Consider the following 20,646-nt stretch of genomic DNA (forward strand, 5'->3'; position numbering starts at 1 on the left):
TTCCTTCCTCCTGTGTCCTGATCCCGACACACAGCTGTCACATCCCTGTATCCCCATGTCCCCTGTCCCTGTTGCCCCCTCCTGCGTGCGAGAAAACCAGAGCTGGGCACAACCCAGTGCACAATTTCTTACTGGGGGCATGGATAGAGGAGGCTGATTTTGCCAGCATTTCCCAGGCACTCACATAAAGCCTTTTACTTTTAGGCAAGGGGAGAAAAGCCACTGTTTCCCCTCAGCAGCCCATGACTGTAACTTAAAGCGGAGCAGGTATCAGCTCAGCCTGCCACAGCCCAGCTTTGAGAAAGCCCCGCTGGAATTTCTCCTCTTTCTGCACATTTCTGATTCATTTTGCCTCCCAAATCCTCTCCGGGTTCGGTGCTTTGCCACGCCACGAGTCCCAGCCAGGGACAGGGCAGCCGGGATGCTGCACGGCCACCGCGTCTGCAGAGAGGAGCGCTTTGATGGCCGAGCGCCCGGGCAGACGGGCGGCTTCGCCTTGGGAGCCTGACTCAAGCGGGGCTCTCATTTACACGGCTGCGAATCCAGATGAGCTGCTCCAACGCGAGGAAGCGAGACGCAGCCCCTGGCACTTTCCTTTTTTGCATCGGTGCAAGAATCTGACCCCGATTCTTGCAACTCATCTTTATCTGAGTTTCCAGGTAGAACACACCATGTTTCTGGCTTGCAAGCACCAACAAGTGGGGGGCTTTTGCCCATCTCCCAGTTATTAACACAGTCTGCCATAGCAAGGTCAAGTGCCATGACCATGTCCCTGCTGCAAACCTTGTGCCAAAGCAGAGGGAATTATAGAATAGAATAGAATAGAATAGAATAGAATAGAATAGAATAGAATAGAATAGAATAGAATAGAATAGAATAGAATAGAATAGAATAGAATAGAATAGAATAGAATAGAATAGAATAGAATTTCAGTTGGAAGGGACCTGCAACAATCATCTAGTCCAACTGCCTGACCAATTCAGAGCTGACCAAGCTAAAGCATGTTATTAAGGGCATTGTCCAAATGCCTCTTAAACACTGACAGGCTTGGGGCATCGACCACCTCTCCAGGAAGCCTGTTCCAGTGTTTGACCACCCTCTTGGGTAAGAAATGTTTTCTAATGTCCAGTCTAAACCTCCCCTGGAGCAGCTTTGAACCATTACGGCATCTCTGACCCGGTGCTGCCCCCTGGGACCCACCTGGGCTCCAAGCTCCAGCACTAGCACGGGGGTCCTTGCACTCAGCACAGGAGGGGTTAACCACGAGGCAGGGCTGCTTTCCTGGAAAATACTGACTTACCAGCCGACACATGGAGAGAGGGGGACATTTCAGGGGAGAGCCGCCTTGTTTGTCAAGACAAACACCCAAACCCCTCCCCAGCTGCCCAGCGACCTCCCGCACCCGCAAGGTCCCGGGGGGCTCTCGGGCCGGGCAGAGGTGTGAGGCTGGCATCAGCCGAAAGAGTTAATGTGCAGGCAGGGCTGGGAATGTGTGAAGGCAGCATGTGACTGCAGGTGGGGCAGGGCGGAGCGATGAATCACTCTTTTGCTTTTCCTCTTTTCACTTCTTGCTGTTACCTGTCCGGCCTTAGCACTGTGCACTGGCAGGAGCCCGAAATAATCGACCTGCCAGCCAGGGCGATGCACAAGAGGCTGACAGAGGCATTCGCCGCTGTGAAACCCACCGGCTGACCCAGTTCTCCAGGAACAATAACCAGGGACGGCATCTGAGCCAAGAAATCCTGCTTTTCTCTGCCCTCTGTTAAGCTTTTTTTTTGTTAATTTGTTTTCTGCTTTTTCTTTTATCTCATATTAACGTTGTCTTGAAAGAGCAGAGGATGAAAAAAGCGTGGACACGGGGGTAGAGGACCTTCCCGGTGTGCATGTGCACCTGGGGCCGTCTCTGCCCCATTGCACAGCCCTGGCCGTGGGAAGCTCCAGGTTTTCCTTGCCTGAAGCCCACTCGCTGCACAGAGCCGGGAGCAAACAAGAAAACGAATCCTCCTTCCCAGCGGAGAAGAGTTCCAGCCCGGCAGGAGCTGGCGGAGAAGGGAGCGGCACGTTCCCCCAGCTGCACATTGAGCTGGGGAGGGTGAAGCAAAGCAAATCGTGTATTTAAAGACTGGGGACTAATTAATTCCTTATTTATTGTCGGCATCTGGCACTCGCTGGGCGTACAGAGCTCCCTTCAGTGAGGGTACTGGCTTGCGTGGTCACCATGGCTTTCTCCCAGGTGCAGTGCCTGGACGACAGCCACGTCAACTGGAGGTCCAGCGAGTCCAAGCCTGAATTCTTCTACAGCGAGGAGCAACGCCTGGCCCTGGAGGCACTGGCCTCCCATGGCCCTGATGCCTTCTATGAGGTCCTGAAGAAGGAGAATATCAGGGACTTCCTCTCCGAGCTGGAGCTAAAGAAGATCCTGGACACGTTGGAGACGTATGATCCCGGCTCCGAGTACATCCCGCGCCACGGCAGCAGCGCAGGGGAGAGCGAAGGCGATCACAACAGCCAAGGGGACGAGCAGGATGTGGCCCCCTCCCTGGAGTACTGGCCCCAGAGGTCCGACCGCTCCATCCCCCAGCTGGACCTCGGCTGGCCCGAGACCATCGCCTACCGCGGGGTCACCCGTGCCACCGTCTACATGCAGCCGCCCATCGAGGGGCAAGCGCACATCAAGGAGGTGGTACGGAAGATGATCTGCCAGGCTCAGAAGGTGAGGCATGCCGCGGGGACTGGGCAGGATTTGCCTCAGGCTGTTCTTCCAAGGGTAGATCACAAAGCCCTGCCCAGCCGGTTAATCCCCATCCTGCAGGGAACTCTGCCCAAGCAAAGGAAGGAGGTCAAGTGTTGTGGTTTTTCTATGTCCATTCAGTGTAGTCAATATTTGGGGATCAGATTTGGCCGAAGATGCCGTTAGCCTGGTCCAACACTCCCTTAGAGCAATGCGACCCTTCTCACGATCTGTAGGGCCCCTATGGGGCTGTGGGGAAAATCACCAGGGAGAAAAAATGGGTTGAGCTGCTTCCCAGCTGCGAGCCCACGGTCCCAGGCATCCCGCGATCGTTATTCCCAGATCCCTGTGTGACTGCATGTGGCAACACGCAGGAACCGGAGGAGCCAAACTCAGCCCTGGGGCAAAGCAGCCAAAGCCACTGGTCTGGCACCGATGTATACGAGGGTCAAGCTTGGCCAGAGATTGCCGCGGTACTCCAAGCTGGCCTGATCCTGGCTTTAAGAGGAAAACGATGAGCTGATGTGCAGGACAAGGCTGGGGAGATGCCAAGGGGTAGCACAGCTAACGGCAGCCCACCCTCTTTGGGGCTGGGATTTGGGTTGAGACTTATCCTCCCTGTAGCATCAAACCAAGGAGCAGGGAGTTGGGGCGGAGGAGCACTGGGCCAGGCTGGTTTCATGGGCAGAAGGACAAGGGAAGGAGGGATGTGATGGCACGCGTTGAAAGCGAGTGGCAGTGGGCAGATGTTGCTGGTATTTCCCAGTGACCTGGTTCCAGCTGGGAAGCGCAGGAGGGGTTGGTACCTGCTGGTTTTGTGGTGCTGGTGGTTGAAGCCTTTTTAGCTCTGCGCGTCCACTCCCGTGAGAAATTTGGTTCCAAGGGAGGAGCATCCCAACCCCGAGGATGCTCCAGTAGGAGAACATGGAGGCTCTGCCCAGGTGGCTGTGGGGCAGGGGGAGACAGGCTGGGGTGCACCAGGTCCACGTGGCTCTGGAGACCCCCATGCTGGTACCAGGGACGGTGCTGGGGTTCACTGACCCTGGCAGGAGAGAGGGAAGCCTGGTGGCACACAGCCATCAGAGCCTCTCCAGGACCAGGGGTTTGAACACAAAGAGCCCCAGCTCAGGCAGGAAAACTGGTCTCCCAACACGCCCGAGCCAGCCGGCTCACCAGGGATGGCTGATGCAGGAGATCAGGGCTGCCCCGCTGCGGACAGGAGCCATCTCTGGCCACTGTCACCTTGCAAAAGTCAAGGTGACCTGTCCTTACCTGCGATATTTTCCCCACCAAAGAGCTTTGCAGGAGAGCAAAGGCAAGGGAGAACTGAAGTCCCATGGGATGGAGGATGGGGAGAACTCCCCCATTACAAATAATGTCTCATCTTTGGGTCTTTCCAGCTGTGTCTCACCCGGGCTTGCAGGTCCTGCCTGGCTTTGCCTACTCACTGCTTCCCACCTGACCCCACACAAACAGCATCTCCTGAGTCATCCTACCACCCTCCTCCTGCTCAGCAGAGCCAGGCGGTTGAGTCAGGCAGCTGCCAGGCCCTGCTGCCTGCACCATCCCCACCTCCCCCTGGGGCCTCTCCGAGCCGCAGGGATGTGGCCACGGGCGATGCTGCCACGCTTGTCACTGGTACCTTGATGCCCCATGAGCAGGGCTGGGCTCTGTCTTCTAGTCCAGGCGATCCCTGCGGGTGGGATGAGACGTGGTGACACCACTTGGTGACATGCGGGAGCCTGCTTGGAGCTTATGGCACTCCAGGAAACGACGAGATGGGTCCGTGCTTCAAACCTGCCGTCTGCAGGGTCTGGGAGTGGCAGGAGTTAGAGGCGTTCTTCCAGAGTTCTCCCACCCCATGTACAAGGACCACAGTTACCACAGCTGAACCTGCTATCATGCAGCTGAGCCCAGGTGACCGCTGGCGTGGGTGCTCCAAAATGTGGGGATGCTGGGCTAGACCACCCTCTTCTGCACCCCAAGATTTCGGACGAGGCTTAATGTCTTCACGGCAGCTTGGAGGTGAAAGGGTTTGGCTGAAGAAACCAAGAGTGGACAAAGGGAGGGTCCAGCTGCCACTCTATCATGTCACATAGGCTGGCCACGTGCCCTGTCCTTCCTGCACTGTCCCTTGGGCCACCCTGCGGAGATCCCTGCCGAGTTGTCCCATCCCACCGGGCAATGGTAGGCTCGTCATCCACCTGCAAAGGAGCACGGGCTTAGGAGACCTTCAGTATTGCATCCCAGAGGATGACCCTTGCTCCAGCCACTGTCAAGGTCACTTCGTCTGAAATGCTGTCAGATACCAAACACTAAACCCCAGCAGGTTGCTGTTCTGTGGCCAGAAGAGCAAAGTTCACCCAGCAGACAGCCTGGCTGATGGAAGTTCAGAGCCCAGGTGAGTGCTGCTGATGCTGGGTAGGCTCACGGCAGCTCAGGGCTGGGGTGAGGGAGCCAAGAGCTGAGATTTGAGGCCCCTTTGATGGTGCAGGTGGACCTACTTGCTTGCAGGAACAAGGCCAAACACTGCTGAGTTCAGAGCCTCTGCTTTGTTCTGCAGAGAGGCAAACCCAGGCGAGCCAGAGCAGGAGATGCAAATGATCCCCTCCTCTTTGGGGAAATAAATGGGAGAGAAGAGAGGCAGGATCCTGTGGGCATGTCCCTGCTCTCCCAGCAAATCCCCATCTTCATGGCCAGCAAACAGAGCAGGTCAGGGATGCGGTGCACCACCGGGCTTCACCCTGGAGACCTTCACCAGATCCAGCTGTGGCACAGCCATCTCTCCCTTGATGCAGATCTCCTCGGGCTGAAAAGCACAGGATGAGTCAGGAGGAAGATCTCCCTCCTCCCTTCTTCTCTAGATTTTGGCTCCATGTGAGCAAAAAACAGAGCAGGCTGAAAACACTGACCATGGCCCAAAGCCACCAGAGACAGCAGTGAGTCTGACCTCTCTGCACTTGAGGTTCCAGGTTGGGATTGTGGTGATATAATTACCCTAAGCAACTTCCAGCAAAGGTTGGGAGGCCCTATTAATTACTGTTTACAAAACCTTTTGCCATTCCTGGATGAAAGGGTCGACAGGGGAGAGCAATTATTAATGTTACTTGTCCCACCTCTCCCTCATCCCAACACGCTTCCTCTAATTGTGCCTTGGTGTCTGCCTAATTTATTAAATGCCCACGTGGTCTGCCCCAAAAGTCATTATCTGATGATTCAGAGCGAGCTAATAAAGAGCTGCGATTTCCTCTATAAAACATGATCCTGCAGTTTATGCGCTCATCAAAGCTGTTCGGAAGGATCCCAGCATCATTTGCCCAGTGTCCGAGGGGACGCAATGCTCGCCGCTCCTCGGGGTGTCGGGACCTGGCACCTGCACACCAGCTGCATCCAGTGGATCTTGGCAGCTCCTGGGAAGAAAAGCATCACCCGCCTGGGCGCTGGGAGCATCTGGCTGCAGGTTTGAGGCTCATCTTCTCCGCACCCTCCAGGTGAATGGCAAACGAATGGCGAAGCTTCCTGGGATGACGCGGCGGCAAAGGGGCGTTGGGAAGAGGTGCAGCTCCCCTGCTGCCGGGGGCCTCCCTGGCACCGAGCGTGCGGGGCACTGAGCGCTGCCCTCGTAGAAGCGATGGGGACAAGGGTGCCAACCTCCCTCCCCGTAGCAGGACGGTACAGCTTGCTCCAGGCACTTCCATTCCCTGGGATGGGAAGCAAATAGCACACAGGATTTCACTTCTCTGGAGCAGGCAGACCTCCATTCTTGGCACATTAAACCCTGTACCTGGGTTTGGCATAGACCCAACCGGTCCCAGCTGAGGTTCAAGCGCAGGCAGCCCAGCAGCAGGTTCCTCCCCTGCAGTCCCCGCACAGTCACGGCATTGGGAGCGTTGCTGGCACCCTCCTTGCTCTCCTGGCCCATATCATGCCAGGGCAGCATGTTGGCACGCTGGCGTGAGATCCTGGTGACAAACCGAGGCCAAGCCTGTCCTGCAGGCAAGATGCAGTGGGGAAGGAAGCAGAAGCGCTGAGCGGCGACAGGATGCACCAGCTGAGCAGGAGGAATCGGGTTGAAAATGTGGGCAAGCGGGTAAGAGCCAGGCTGCCTCTCCACTGCCTGAGCCAGCCACCGTGGGTGACTGCCTGCAGCACGCTGCCTGCTCGCCATCCCTCTGTGAGCAGTGCTTGGGAGGGGGGACATCCCCATGCCCTGCCCGCATCCCTGCAAAGCACCTTCCTGTCTTCAGAGCCACAGCAGCAAGTAAAGACCTTGGGAACGCTGGGACAGCAGTGAGAAAATGCCTTTTTTCTTCCCAGAAATGAAGGCCAATACTATTCTCGATCCCCATTTCATAAGCCCTCGACTTCCCCTGGAGAAAATGCAGCGCACAGGCAAAGTGACGTGACCATGGCCACCAGGAGCATCGGTGTCAGAAACAGGAGCAAAGCACCTGCCACCAAACCCACTTCCTTGAGCTGCAGAGACGCCATCCCGGCTCAGGTGCCCCTCACCCAGGTCTTGCGGCAGACAGCATAGCTCCTCCCCAGTTATTTGCTGGAAATGGAAAAGCCAAGCCCTGAGCTTTAAGAGTAGCTTTGAACCTGTCCCACTTTACATCGCTGGCGAGACAAGCGCAGCCCTCGCTGGGCAGCCCATGCAAAGCAAGCACTCGGTTTTCTGCCTCAGTTTCCCCATCAGGGCAATGAGGACGTGCAAAACATGCGAGTAGGCGCATAAGGGAGTGAGGATTTATCTTTTCATGGCAAAGCCTGTTGAGAGGCTCTCAGGTGAGGATAAATGGGAATTCAGTTAAAACCAAGTGGCAGAGCCATGTCCCCTCTCGCTCGGCTCACTGGCACCTCCCAAAATGCTTGTGCGTGGCTGGAGTTGGGGAGGTCGGGGCGGCGTCGGAGGCAGTGCAGGCTGGGGCTCCCCACGCAGCCTTGCTCCGCACCCCATCGCCTGCAGAAAAGGAAGGGAAGAGCTGGCAGTGTCATAACGCACAATCCTCCTCTTAATTAGAGCTCTCCACCTCCTGTGGCACAAAATTAATTAAAAGGCAGCTTGGTGCTTTGAGAGCCCTGGACTGGACGTGCCTGAGTGTGCAAGTACCTGGCACCACCCCAATCCCTTCCCTCCCAAGGGAGGAGCATCCCAGGGTCTCTCTGCGTCACCCCATGGTGTGCACGTTCCCATGCTTGCGTCCTCCCCGGTTCGGCCATATGCTGTGGCCCTCCTGGAAGGGCAAAGGGCCAAAAGGCGCAGGGGCTCGGAGCCATCACCCATCTCCCCCCAGCCCAGGGCACCTTCCAAAACAGCTGCAGAGACGGGGGCACCGACAGGTTTCTGAGCATGGGACAATGACACACAAGTGCCCTGATGACAAACCGCTTTCCTACGTGGCTGTTGACACTTTGCAGGGGATGAGGGGAGGCAGATGTGTCTGCGGGGCTGTGCCGCCCTATTGCTACCCCGGGGATCACACCGAGATGCTCGCCTGGGCTGCAGGCAGCTGTCTCCAGCCCATTTGCCTGCACGTGTCTCATGCTGCACTGTTGCTGCTCACCATCGTGTCACAGGCAACGTTATCTCCAGGAAGGCAAAATCCATGGGTGTGGAGTGAACTTTGGCACTTAGGCAGCCATCCCAACGAAATCCCAGCATGGCTAGACATGACAGCAACGCATCTTCCTGTCAGACACAGGACTTACCCCGGCCCCACCATAGCAGCAAATGCCCTGGGTACAAAGGCAGCTCCAGCTTGCAAAGAACAGTGATGCTGTCGTGTGCCAAACCCTGTTGTCGCTGCCCGGGGAGCTGGCACCGTTGTCCCAGCTCTGCTCTGCTTTCATACAGCCTGGGAGGAAGGAAGGATGCTCACCAGGGGGTTGCACAGCAGAAGCAGCACCCTGAGCACCCCGAGCCACACAAGGGCCAGCCAGCGAGATGGAGAGAAACGTCAGTAGCACTGGTGACAGAAACACCGCCTGCCCCCGGTGCTCTGCTCTGGCCTCATGGAGGAGAGCTGACCTTGAACCCAACCACATGCTGCTAGCAGCAGCCGGGACTTGGAACAGGGAGCTGCGACCCCCCAGCTGTTTTCAAGCAATCTCATCAGCTCACACCCAGGCCTGTTTTTTTAAAAGATATTAAAAGTCATTGCAGCTCCTGAACGAGACTCAGAGGTGTCCAGATACTTTCTACCAAGTTAGAGTCACTTTTAGCTAATTTTATACTGTTTCTCTCAACATAAGCATGCACAAGATGCCCAGAGGCAGTAGGGGGGACTCCACCCCATGCAACGTGCCCTCAGCAGACACACACATCATTGCATCACTGGCTTCCCTTTCTGGTGCTCCCTGCGATGGGGCCATGGGCAGTGCCGACAGCAAAGGGATGCCAAACTACTCAGCCACAAACAGGACTTTGAAATTTGTGATGTTTCTTAAAGGCGAGAAAGTTAGATTCACCCCCAGAAACCAATTTTTCACAAGTGTATTAGGCTACAGGCCACCACCAGAGACCAAACCTCCCGTAGTGACAGCAAGGAACGGGGCTGGGGGCTCCTGCTTTCTGCCCTTAGGCTGGCTGGAGCGGGGGGAGCCCGGGCTCCCCCACACCTAATCCCAGCCTTCTAGAGAGGAAGCACATTGCTTCGGCTCTTACCCAAGCACTGGCTACATCTTGGGGTTGCCACCTGGCCACGCTACCCAGACTCATCCCTCTTCTCCCCTCTCCAGGTCATCGCGGTGGTCATGGACATGTTCACCGATGTAGACATCTTCAAGGACCTCCTGGACGCGGGCTTCAAGAGGAAAGTGGGAGTCTACATAATTTTGGATGAGACCAACGTGAAGCACTTCCTTCAGATGTGCGAGCGAGCCCAGATGCACGCCGGCCACTTGAAGGTAAGAATGGCTCGAAGGGTCCAGGGCCGGGTGGCCCCCTCCAACGCAGGGAGGTAATCAGAGCTATCAGCCCTGCTCCCTCCTGCCTTGTGGGGATCACAACCCCAAACTTCAAGCAGTGCTAGATGAGTTTAGTCCATTTTTCCTGTAGCCAAAGCTGAAGGCGATGCCCAAATCCAGCATCAGCAGGATGTAGGGGAACAGATGAGAGATGGGGACATGGATTTCCACCCAGCAAAGCTGGATGCGGAAAGCCTGGGGAGCTGCTGATACCTAGCCGGAGCTGGCTTTGGGGCACAGGGGTGTTCGGGAAGCTGCAGCCCTGCAAGGGTGGGTATGACTCAAGCAGGGCACTGCAAAGCCCAGGGCAAACCTACGTGCTCAGCTCCTTCTGGTGAACAAGCTGGCAAGAGGGGAGGCACGAGAGGAAGGATGCTTTGCCAGGGCTGGATCCCTGCTGTCACCAGGTCCATGCCTGCTCCTGCCCCAGGGGCAGGACCAGCAGGAGCAACCACTGGCCGGTTCTCTCACTTTCAGGCTCTCCCACAAGTCAGAGGCTGGAATTAAAAAACTCGATTTTCCCCTTTTCTGGAGCCTCCACCCCAGCACGGGGCCGGGAGTGGAGCAGGGAGGCACCCACGCTGCCTGCGGCCCCAGCAGCTGCCAAGGATGCCCTCACCGGGTGGCTGCGACGCCGGCCCCGGCTGGCAGCACACCGGCAGGACAGATCTGCCCGCACATGCTACATTCACCTGGCCCCGGAGGTGCTGTAGGCTGTGCGTGACGTTGCTCTGGTGCACAAATCCTGTTTGAAACGAGGGAAGGTAAAGCAGCACAGGGGATACCCGGCAGCGCTGGAGCTTGGTCCCCAGCCCAAAGCGCTCCAAACACCTTACACGTCCCTGTGCGTGCAGGGGGTGCAAAGAAAACCCCTTTGTGTGGTGCTTGTGCAAAGGCGGAGGAAGACAAAGGGGCAAAGGAGAGGGCAGGGGGTTATATCAGCCCCAAGAGCTGCAGCAGGAACCCTCACTCCGGCCGCAGGAGAGAGTCCCGGGCTCTGCGCTGGGCATAACGCTCCCATCACCAGCATCGGATGCAAACACACCGGAGCAGCCCAGCAGTTTCACTTCGGGGCTTGCAGACACCCCCCTCCTGGCTGTACTTCACCCGCTGGCTGCAGTTTGCTCAGCCTCGCCTGTTGCTTGGCAGAAAGGCAACGTCTCTGCGCCTGACGTCACCCGGCCACGTGCGCTGGCTGCCAAACGGCTGGCAGGGAGGCCCATGCCCGGGCAAGCTCGCCAGATTTGCTTACGGTGAGAGCAGGAACACGTAGGAGCCACAACACCCTCACGCCAGGCTGGAGCAGGGCCGGGATGCAGGGGGGGCTTGGGGACCCCCACCCCAGGGAGCCGAAAGCACCGGCCAGCCGAGCCTCACGCCTTCCCCAGCCACCGAGCCTGCCGGCCCTGCTTAATTGCTGCTCACGACAATTAAAGCAGACTCAGCTGAGCTTTTACCTGCGTCCAAACTCCCAGGAGAGTCTGGCATCCTGCAGACTGCTGCCACTCCGAGACTAGAAAAGCCAGAGCTGACGCATGTCGGTGTTTTAATGCATTAGCAACCTGGTGGCAGGACTGGAAAAGCAGGAGAACATCTGCAGAGCTCGGCAAATGTCTAGAAGTTGGGATTTGCCACATATTGCAGCCAATTTGCTGGCATGGGATACAGCAGGGCAGGAGGCTGTGAGGAAACTAGGGCAGTGTCTGGGAGCTGCTTCGTAAGGCAGGAGATGCTAACGAAATGGATGTAGTTATCTCAGTGCCTTCCCCACTTCGCAATTAGCAAGCCGGCTTGGGCAAGGCGGTCGCTTCATTGAGCAACGGTGGCTTCTTGGGAAGTGATTCACTCCGTTCGGAGCTTGGCAGCCAGCCATCGCACCGGGCACTCGCTCGCTGCACGCTCGTCTTAGGAGAGATTAAACAAACAGATCTTACTTAACAGCAGCGATACGCCGGGAGCAAGGAGGAAGGGAAAGGTAACCGGCACCTTGCTTCTGGGGAGCTTTGTTCCCCTGGGTGTTACCTGAGAAAAACCCACGGCTGTTTTGTGCCTTTGTGCAAAAGTTTGGCTCCGAGCAGGAGAGACCGACGCCCTGCGAGAGCCGTGAGCCGGGGACGCCCAGGCTGGCGACAGGCAGAGGGCTCAGCCTTGGGTGCAAGCGTTACCCAGCAGTGAGTCGGCGTGCAGCACCCTGTGCACTACCGCTCTCTCAGCAGCCCCACGTGTAGGGTCAACACGGGACAGGATGGGAATTGCCACCCCAAACTGTTTGCCAGCCAGCCCCCAGCACCCTCAGTGCCGCTGGACGCACCCCAGCTCAGCACCAGTTCCCCCCTCCAGCCACACCAGGGAAAAAGGCAAACGCTAGAAAAAAAATCAAACGCACCAAATAAACCCCAAACTTCGCCACTCAGTATGTAAAACGTCCCCGGAAACCTGGTCAGGAAAGCCTTTGCTTTTGCATCACACTAAAAACAGCGTGGAATCACCGTCCCCTCCTGCCAGGCGTGCAGGAGTGGGGACTGGGGTGCCTGTGCTGGGTCATGGTCCACGGGGAGAGAGGAGACCCCAGGGAAGCAGGCGAGGAATGCTGGAGGTGGGGAGGACAAGTATTTTTGGTGCCTTTTTTGTCTTCCTTTGTTGAAAGCTTTTTTTTTTTAAAAAAAAAACCAACCATGGAGGGCATGACCTAGTGACGACATGGTGCCTTTAGCAGCAGCATTACCAACATCCCAGCAGGAACAAGAGGAATGCAGGTGCTTTCATAAGAAAATATTTTCTTTCCACCCAAGGGAGACCATTTGCAGTGAAAGATACTATCTCCTCAGCTGCAAAAATGTGCTGGTGCCCTCCAGTGAAAAGCAGAGAGGCATGAGCCAGACTGAAGATAAAAAGTATTTTCTCAGAGCTGGGGCTGCCCCTCCGTGCCTGGACTCCCTGCTCGGGGGGACGCTCCGTTCCCCAGCCACCTCTGCAGGGACACGCTGTGGGATGTGCCCTTTTGGCCCATGTCCCCACGTTTCATTTACCAAGGGTGAAAAGATGTTGCCCCACTGTTGTTTGGTCTTTTTTCCCCCCCAAACACACCCTAAAAAACAGGGCTAGATGCTCAGATTTAGGAGCACAGCAAGGGGGAAACCCAGTGGAGGACAAGCCCACTGCCATCAGGTCCAGGTGCGCTGTCCTGTGGTCACCACCTCCCCATAAAAACCCTTCCTTGCACATCTCCCACTGGGGAGGAGGTGAAGAATCGCCTCTCCCATGGTAGCATTTGCATAGATGGAAAGCATCTGGCAGCAGTACCACACGCTGCTCACCCACGGACGCAGGCAGCGCCAAGTTCAAGAGAATCAACCTCCCAGGTTGGAAGGGACCTCAAGGATCATCTGGTCCAACCTTTCTTGGCAAAGGTTGAATCTTAGAAGTGTCTAATGGTGGGGAATCCACTACTTCCCTGAGAGATTATTCCAATAAAAGGTAGAAAACACTGCCCAACACATGGGCAAAGCAGGAAATTCTTGAAGGAACCAGGAATTCCATGGTTTGCTGCGCCGCCCAGGGCAAGTTATTTTATCTTCCCATCACCACGGCCACCTCTGAGCTGGCCATAGAGAGCACTTCCCACTCCTCAGAGGGGCTGTAGAGCATCTGCAGTGGCATCGATGGAGGGAGTGAATGATGCTCTGAAGCCCTTTGCTCCTGCTCCTGCTCATGCCTCTGCCTTTGCTTTGCAGAACCTGCGAGTCCGGAGCACTGGGGGGACAGAGTTTTTCACACGCTCGGCCACCAAGTTCAAAGGGGCTTTGGCCCAGAAGTTCATGTTTGTGGATGGGGACCGGGCCATGTGTGGATCCTACAGGTAATCAGTGGTATCTCCTCCTGCCCACCCCCCAGAGGTGTTGGTCAAAGGACCGACATGGACCAACGTGGTCCAAGTCCTCGTCCCTGCCCAGCCTTGGCCCTGGGACCCCGTCCCAGATTCACTCCCCCTGAGAGACGATTTTGCAAGGCCAGCCTGAGATTTGGAGTGGGACCCAAGGGGCCCTCACCACCCCACAGCCACCCCACGGCCAGGACTAGGACTCTCCCTCCTTCTTGGAGGGGATAGGATACACCACGTGCTTCTGCCAGTGGGCATGATGAGCACAAGGAACGACAAAAGCACCAAACCACAGCCAGTCCTAGCTCTCACATTGACCTCAGCTTTTCCAGTTTCTACCCAGAGCCTGTTCCAATTTTTCCAAGTGAAAACTTGCTTCGGTAGAAATAGCCCAGTCTCAATAAGCTTTTCAGCTATAAAAGGCAAGTTTCACAAACATGGAACTGAAACATTTCCTACTTTCTAGCCACAACAGCAAACGCGTCCATTTACGAGCTGCTTCTTAACTAACCCAAACTGAGAAAGGAAAAGCAGCCAACACCAAAAAACTAACTGACCCACACAAATACATTTTATTTTTACTTCACATTCCAGTGTACTCGAGACTTCATCCCAAATTGGAATGAGAGCTCTTTCTTCGATCTCATTATTATTGTTTACAACAAGATCATGTCCCTACTAGCATCATCAATCCCCCAGGGAAAACCAGGGCTGGGGAGAGGCGTGTTATTTACCAGCAAGTGCTCAGAGAGTTTCCAATGTGTTTCTGTTCCAGCTTCACCTGGTCTGCGGCGAGGACAGACCGAAACGTCATCACGGTCCTCTCAGGCCAAGTAGTGGAAGCATTTGACAAGCAGTTCCAGGAGCTCTACCTCATGTCCAAGGGGGTGAGCCTCAAGTCCATCTCCATGGGCGAAGAGCCCGAACCTGAGCCCGTAACACTACCCTCTGTCGTGCCGGTGACCCCTGCCAACGCCGTGGTGAAGAAGCTGATAAACCCTAAATACGCCCTGGTGAAGGCCAAGAGCGCCGACCAGATCAGCAAGACTTCATCCGAGAACCAGGACAAAAACCAGAAGACAGACAACAAAGGCAAAGCCCTGCCCGAGGGCCAGGCAGGCGACAGGCACGGCGACGTGGCAGACGTCTCCCTCCTCATCCACCCCGGCCTCCTAAATTTGGAGAAAGCCAACATGTTTGACTATCTGCCCACCTGGGTTGAGCCCGACCCCGAGCCCGGGAGTGAAGTCTTGGGTTACATCAACATTATTGATCCCAAGATAAAGAACGTGAAACTCTCACAGATGAACCGCATCAAAGTCTGCGACGTCTCCCAAGCCAGCGCCCAGCACCGGCAGATGCTGAAGAACAGGGAGATGGAGGCCAAGAAAAACTCAGACCACGAGCCACCTCTGTTGTCCCCCTGCCAAAGACAGGCCCCACAGACCCCCATGGAAGCTCCTGCAGCCTCCGCTACTGGCCCCATCGAAGGCACCAGCTGGACAGCGAAGCAAGCAGGAACATTTGCCACTTCACCATTGGGCCACCGCTTGAAGCCACCGGAGGAGACGTTAGAGGACATCAAGCCCCCGATTCCAAAGCCAAGGACCGTCCCCGTTGGCATCCTTTTGACCAAAGCTATTACACCCTGTGACAGTGGCACTTCCCCAGAGGGCAACACACATCCACCGCCAACCGACCATGTGGGTGCAAAGCAGGAACCAGAGGAGAACCCCAACAGAGCTTCCACAGAGACCTGCCATCTCCAGCAAGACCGGCCAGTGATGGGGCCACAGGAGGACAGAGGGCCTCCCTGCACCCACAATGGGCTGGGAGAAGAGGAGGAAGAGGAGGAAGAGGAGTACATCACTCTCAGCGACCAGGAGAGCTACTCCAGCAGCTCCGCTGACCACAGCTACCGCCGCTCCAATGCCTCCTCCATCTCAGACGAGTACTTTGAGGTGAGGGACCGATACGGGCCGCTCCGGCGAACCAACTCAGACGTCACCCACAACGGGGAGATCCTGCCCATGCAGAGGAAGCTCAGTGACCCTCACATCAGCCGAGGCACCTTCCTCAGCCCCTTGGGGAGCCTCCCATCCCTGAAGCACGTCCGTGTGGAGGATGTTACAAAGAGGAGGAGCAACGCTGTAGAGATTAGGTGTGTGCTGCCCCGCACCATCCTGGATGGCAACAGCTCCTACCCCAGCAGTGCTGCACAGGTAGGACTCTTTTTTGCTATATCCTTCCCTATGTTTCTCCACCCTACAAAGGTTGCAAACCTGGAGGTGACCCAGCCAGCTCAGCCAAGGCGTGGTGTCATCCCTAGCTTTGGTGTCGTGTCCTAGATGCTGAGATCAGACTCCCCATACAGGACAATAATACCCTACACACGGCGATGGTAGGAGTCACCCAAGAGGCGCTCTTGGTTGAGAAGGTGTTGGTCAAGCCACAGCTCTTGGTGTCTGGGAGTGCAATGGGAATGGCTGGTAAAGCAGAGGTTCTGGGGAATTAAAGATTATCCTATGGCACTGGGCTGTGGGATGGAGTCCAGCGGCCTTCCATCCCATAGCCCATCAGCAGTGGCATCATGCCCAGCCAGGGACAGACTGTGCGTGCAGGCGTGTCCTTCTCAGGCTTGTTTTCTAGCTCCTTGCAAAGATGATTAGCATCAAAGTAAAAGCACTCGGACACATAATTAGGCAGAGCAAGACAGTGGAGAAACAGGGACAGCAACCTCTGTGGGCGAGCACTGCAGTCAGCAGCTTCGTGGCTGATCCAGGAGTGACGCCAGACCTTGTCACCCCACGGGGCGCATGCCAGCATCCCCGCTGCGGCAGGAGCATCACCCCATGCCGGCAGGGGGATCACAGAGTCAGTCCCCTATTTCCACCCAAATGCTGCAGCCTCTTGCGCCACTACCAAGCATTTTGGTTTCTCAAGGCTCCCCACCCACTCTTTTCAGAGCATTCAAACCCCTAGGGCTAAATCAACAACTGAAATCACTGAAGCCACCTCAAGTTACCCTGGCTGAGCATCTAATCTGTGTTTATAGGGAATTAAATTTACTAGCCAAGAGTCCACTTGCTTCTCCCCTCCCTGCCAGTGACACAGAGCTCAGAGCAGGGTTTTAATCCTCACACATCAAATATCCCCTCGCACCCTGCAGAGCCGTGCAGGGCGAGGAGCACCGAGCCCTTTGATGCTCTGTGACCCAGGTCCCGGGTGCCGCCTTGCTCAGAGTGACCAGGTACACTGGCCTTCCCGCGACAACTTGTTCTGGCCCTTTAATGAAAGGCAGATAATTAACACACCACCAGGGTTAGGAAAGCCAGCGCTCAGCTGATGGAAACGTGCAGAGAATAGTCTCTCCCATATGTAAAAATAAGAAACCAAAGCAATCCTTGTTTAATTTTCTAGAAACCTTGAATCAACAGGAATCGCAATCAACCCCTACCAAACATTTTTATTCTGAGTCCACGTTTCTTACACGCTGGCCCGTAGCCCAGCGTAGCCCAAAACACAGGCGGAGGCTCATTTAGGGCAAACATCATGTTTTCCATCCCATTGAGAACACTGCAGCCAAGTTATCCCTGGAGCATTGCCTTGCCTAAATACACGCAACCCTGTTCACACCCGGCTGCACAGCTAAGAGAGGACAGTAGAGCTGGCTGATGCACAGCAGGCACGAGGAGAGGACCAGGGACACTCGGGTCCTCTCCTGTCCCTCTCCCTCCCACAGAGCCCCCATGTCCGGGCAGAGCAGAGGTTTCCAGACAAGCCCCCCTCCCCATTCATCGCTTAGTGACAGGCAAAATACCCATCCTGCCAGCTCCGCGTCTGCACGGCGAGGCCCTTACCTGGGTACAGGACCCTGCTGATCATCCCTGGCATGATGATCACGAACAAGGGCAGCATCTTCAGGTAGCTGGCCAAGATGGAACCAGCCTTGGCGTGGCTCAGGCTCTTGGCAGAGAGCGACCGCTGGACGATGACCTGCGGGAGAGACAGGCTGGATGGCTGAGCAGCCAGCAACACCTCCTAGTCCGCATCAGCCTCCTCCTTGCCAATCTGCATCCCAAGCATCCCCAAACGTTAGAGACATTGGGCATCAGGCCCAAACATAGCGTAGATGTGTACCCAACCCACGGGCAGGGTTTCTCTCCAGACCAGAAACGGGTTGGTGTTATGCCGTAGTGCCACAAAAGCCCAGTGCAACCACAGTAGCGTGTCTCCCTGCCAGTATCAACCATTCCCCACCACCATCCTCTCCCCTCTTGCCCCTTCTATTCAATCTCCTCCCCAGAGAGATCCCACAATAAAAGGGACACTGAGTCCAGCCTCCTCCTAGCACAACTCCACCACCCACACTGCTCAAACCATCACACCTCAAAGCTCTGGCCAAGCCATGTCCATCCATGATACAGCCAGCCCTTGGGCTTTGAGGCAATCTCTCTTAAATAGGCAATATCCATAGGAAATGCTGACTTTAAAAGAGCCCAGACTCTCCCCAAGGGCTTACAGAGAAGTGCTCAGCACCCAGCAGGATTCGGCTGCTCCAGAGCAAGCACTGGCTCGTGCCATTGTGGGCAGGAGGGACCAGGTGCCAGTTCCTGGGGTGGGATGCTTGGGGAAGCTGTGGTGTAACTTCTGCCCAAGAGCCAGAGCATGTCAGGAGCTGCAGGACCCACCACCCAGCTCAGTCACCATGTGCGCCACATCAAGCACATGATGACCTCAAAGGGAGAGGAGCTAAATCTCCCTTAGTGTCCCCACCTGAAGGCATCTCAGACCTTAGCACTGATTTTAAGCAGTATAGTTAAATCAGTCTAGCATTACCTAAGCTAAACTGCTCTAATGCAGCCCTCCTGGTCAAAGCAGGAGGTGCCTGCCTGAGGACCAGAGAGGCCATTCGGTTATTCAGACTAAATGACTGAACACCAAGACGATGCCACAGCACAGCGGAGATGCAGTGCTGGCGGCACAGCGAGGGTCGCGGCAGAGGCAGGGCAGGTCGGTGCAGCTGGCTCTGCCGCCTTCCAGCCTCAGCTCATCCTGCCATCAGCACCTGCGCTCGCTAGATCCAATCTCATACGTCTGCAAGGGGTGCAATCACACCTCCAGATTGCAGCACAGACACACCCAAAGAAGAAGATAAATATCTGGTGACCACAGCCATGTGTTAAGGCCTTACCCAGCCCAGAATTAAGATTAATGGTGCTCAGACCCAATCCAAATGTGCCTCTCAACCCAGCTCATCAGAGCCACCCCCGCAGTGGTGTTGCAGCTCACTCTTGTTTCCTGATCCCACCTCCTCTCCCAACCCTCCATCCTTTCATCTAATCTCGGTAGTCACCTAATCCCACAGGTTGGGTCAGGATGACTGAATGCTCTTTGGGCCTGAGATGAGCATTTAGATGATTAAGATGAGTGTTCAGGCTGCAGCTGGAGAAAAGGCGTTGAGATGCTGCTGGCATCCTTGGTCCTGGATCTCCAGGTGGCCATGACTTGGCTCGGGACAGCCTCCAGGCAGCTGGAGCCGCTCAGGAAGTGGCGCTGAGATGCTGCAATGTGCAGGACAGGGCGTTGCCAGAGCAAGAAATCAGAGGAGCAGCAATGGTTAAGACTCGAGGCAGTTTTGAGCTGCCACTGGTCTCAGAAGAATTTGGGTGAGGGAATACACCAAGTGTGAGAGGGACTTGTCCATGAGGACCAAGTCTGCGGCAGAGACACGTGAAGTGGTGTCCTAGCAGGGGAACAGCATCCTTACAACAGCAGTGGCTCATCTCTTTCTCTGCTCTTTAACAAACAGGGGACGCACATCTACCGCTACCGACACAGTAACCCCACAGGCAGAGAACAAGGCAAGGAGGTCTCCTGCTCCCCAACACCTGAGAAACCCCCTGGGGCCACCAAATACAGAGGGGATGGAGCCGAGCCCAAAAAGACCATTGCAGGCAGCCAGCCCTACTGGCAGAGCAAAGCCTTCAGCCCCAGCAAGCCCACGCAGCCCAGCCACCTCTCACCAAGCAACCCCAGAGCATCAAGCAAACGCTTAACCTCCCTGCCAGAAAGCCAGAAGACAACCGAGGAGCTGAGGACACCCCTTGGCATCCCGCTCTCCAAACTGTCCCAGTCCAAGCACCTCAAGAACAGGGTTGCGGGAGCCCAGGGTGCTTCTATTGACTCCAAAAAGAAGCCCCCCGAGACCACCAGCCAGAAGGACCACTAGGCGCTGACGAAGGTGGACTTCCAGGGCGAGAGCAGTAGTAGAGCGTGCCTGGACCCCAGGCAACGCTGTGTTACATGGGGCAGGGGAATCTTGTTTACATTTACCTGGTCGGTGCACCAGTACCACGTGGCCATGATAGACAGCCCGAAAGTCATCCCGGTCCAGGGCAGATCTCCAGAGACTGGGTCTCGGAAGAGGTGCATTGCATCCACTCTGGGCAGGTGGCAGGTAGTGTTGGGAACAATCTTGGATGGCACGGCTTTTAAATAGGCCTGTTCCAGGTTGGGGTAACCTCCGATCTCATTAAAAGCTGGAAAGCATCATTGGGGGAGGCTGGTTAGAGTTGAGCAAAACCCAGTGGCTTGTGAGACCAGCTGGCAAAACACTCGCCAACTTGTTAACTCTAAAGTGCTGCCCAGAGAGGGAGGGCTCATTCATGATCGTGTTTTCTTCTAGTTATTTAAGAGACTCTTCTACTAACATTTTGCACAGCAGGTCCCGTTACGGTCTGCCCTCCCTTTGGAGGGTGACCTGTGCCCTGGGACAAAGGCTCCTCAAGGGACCCACCTCTTTTGAACTCGTACTGTAAAAGCAACCGGTTTATTAAAGCTCCGCAGTCCCAAAGCAGGGGAAACTCGCTTAGGACTATTAAAATGCAAGATTAGGTAGCCTTTGATTTGATATACTACAGCTCAAGGTGCCTTGGCACAAATGTCTGGCCAAAAGCTTTCTACCCCTCTGAGCGTTTCCCCAGCACCCCTCACACAGCTCCATCCCCAAACCTCCGGCAACCAGTGCAAAAGGAAAGAAAAAAAAAAAACAGAAAGGAAAAAA

At 55.8% G+C, this 20,646-nt stretch overlaps 2 protein-coding genes across 2 annotated transcripts in view; one reads left to right on the top strand and one right to left on the bottom strand.

Annotated features, from left to right (window-relative positions):
- The window catches only part of SLC5A10 (solute carrier family 5 member 10), a 41,059-nt gene that overhangs the window by 6,947 nt on the left and 13,466 nt on the right, over nucleotides 1-20,646 (bottom strand). The window contains exons 8-9 of the mRNA XM_064461429.1: nucleotides 19,917-20,122; nucleotides 17,441-17,576 (exon numbers count right to left, since the gene is read on the bottom strand). Coding sequence (XP_064317499.1) covers nucleotides 17,441-17,576; nucleotides 19,917-20,122 — 342 coding nt within the window. The remainder of the gene's footprint in view (nucleotides 1-17,440; nucleotides 17,577-19,916; nucleotides 20,123-20,646) is intronic.
- FAM83G (family with sequence similarity 83 member G) lies at nucleotides 1,546-20,057 on the top strand. Its single transcript, XM_064461428.1, has 5 exons — nucleotides 1,546-2,713; nucleotides 9,473-9,640; nucleotides 13,435-13,559; nucleotides 14,356-15,802; nucleotides 19,393-20,057. The coding sequence occupies exons 1-5, from the start codon at nucleotides 2,219-2,221 to the stop codon at nucleotides 19,810-19,812; spliced, it is 2,655 nt and encodes an 884-aa protein (XP_064317498.1). The 5' UTR covers nucleotides 1,546-2,218; the 3' UTR covers nucleotides 19,813-20,057.

Source organism: Phalacrocorax carbo, chromosome 10, assembly GCF_963921805.1.
Source record: "Phalacrocorax carbo chromosome 10, bPhaCar2.1, whole genome shotgun sequence".
NCBI classification, from domain to species: domain Eukaryota; kingdom Metazoa; phylum Chordata; class Aves; order Suliformes; family Phalacrocoracidae; genus Phalacrocorax; species Phalacrocorax carbo.

Excerpts from the sequence above, each read along its gene's own strand:
- FAM83G (XM_064461428.1), top strand. The coding sequence starts at position 2,219 with ATGGCTTTCTCCCAGGTGCAGTGCCTGGACGACAGCCACGTCAACTGG. Across the intron at positions 2,714-9,472 it reads TGATCTGCCAGGCTCAGAAG|GTCATCGCGGTGGTCATGGA; the intron begins GTGAGGCATGCC and ends TCCCCTCTCCAG. Across the intron at positions 13,560-14,355 it reads GCCATGTGTGGATCCTACAG|CTTCACCTGGTCTGCGGCGA; the intron begins GTAATCAGTGGT and ends TTTCTGTTCCAG.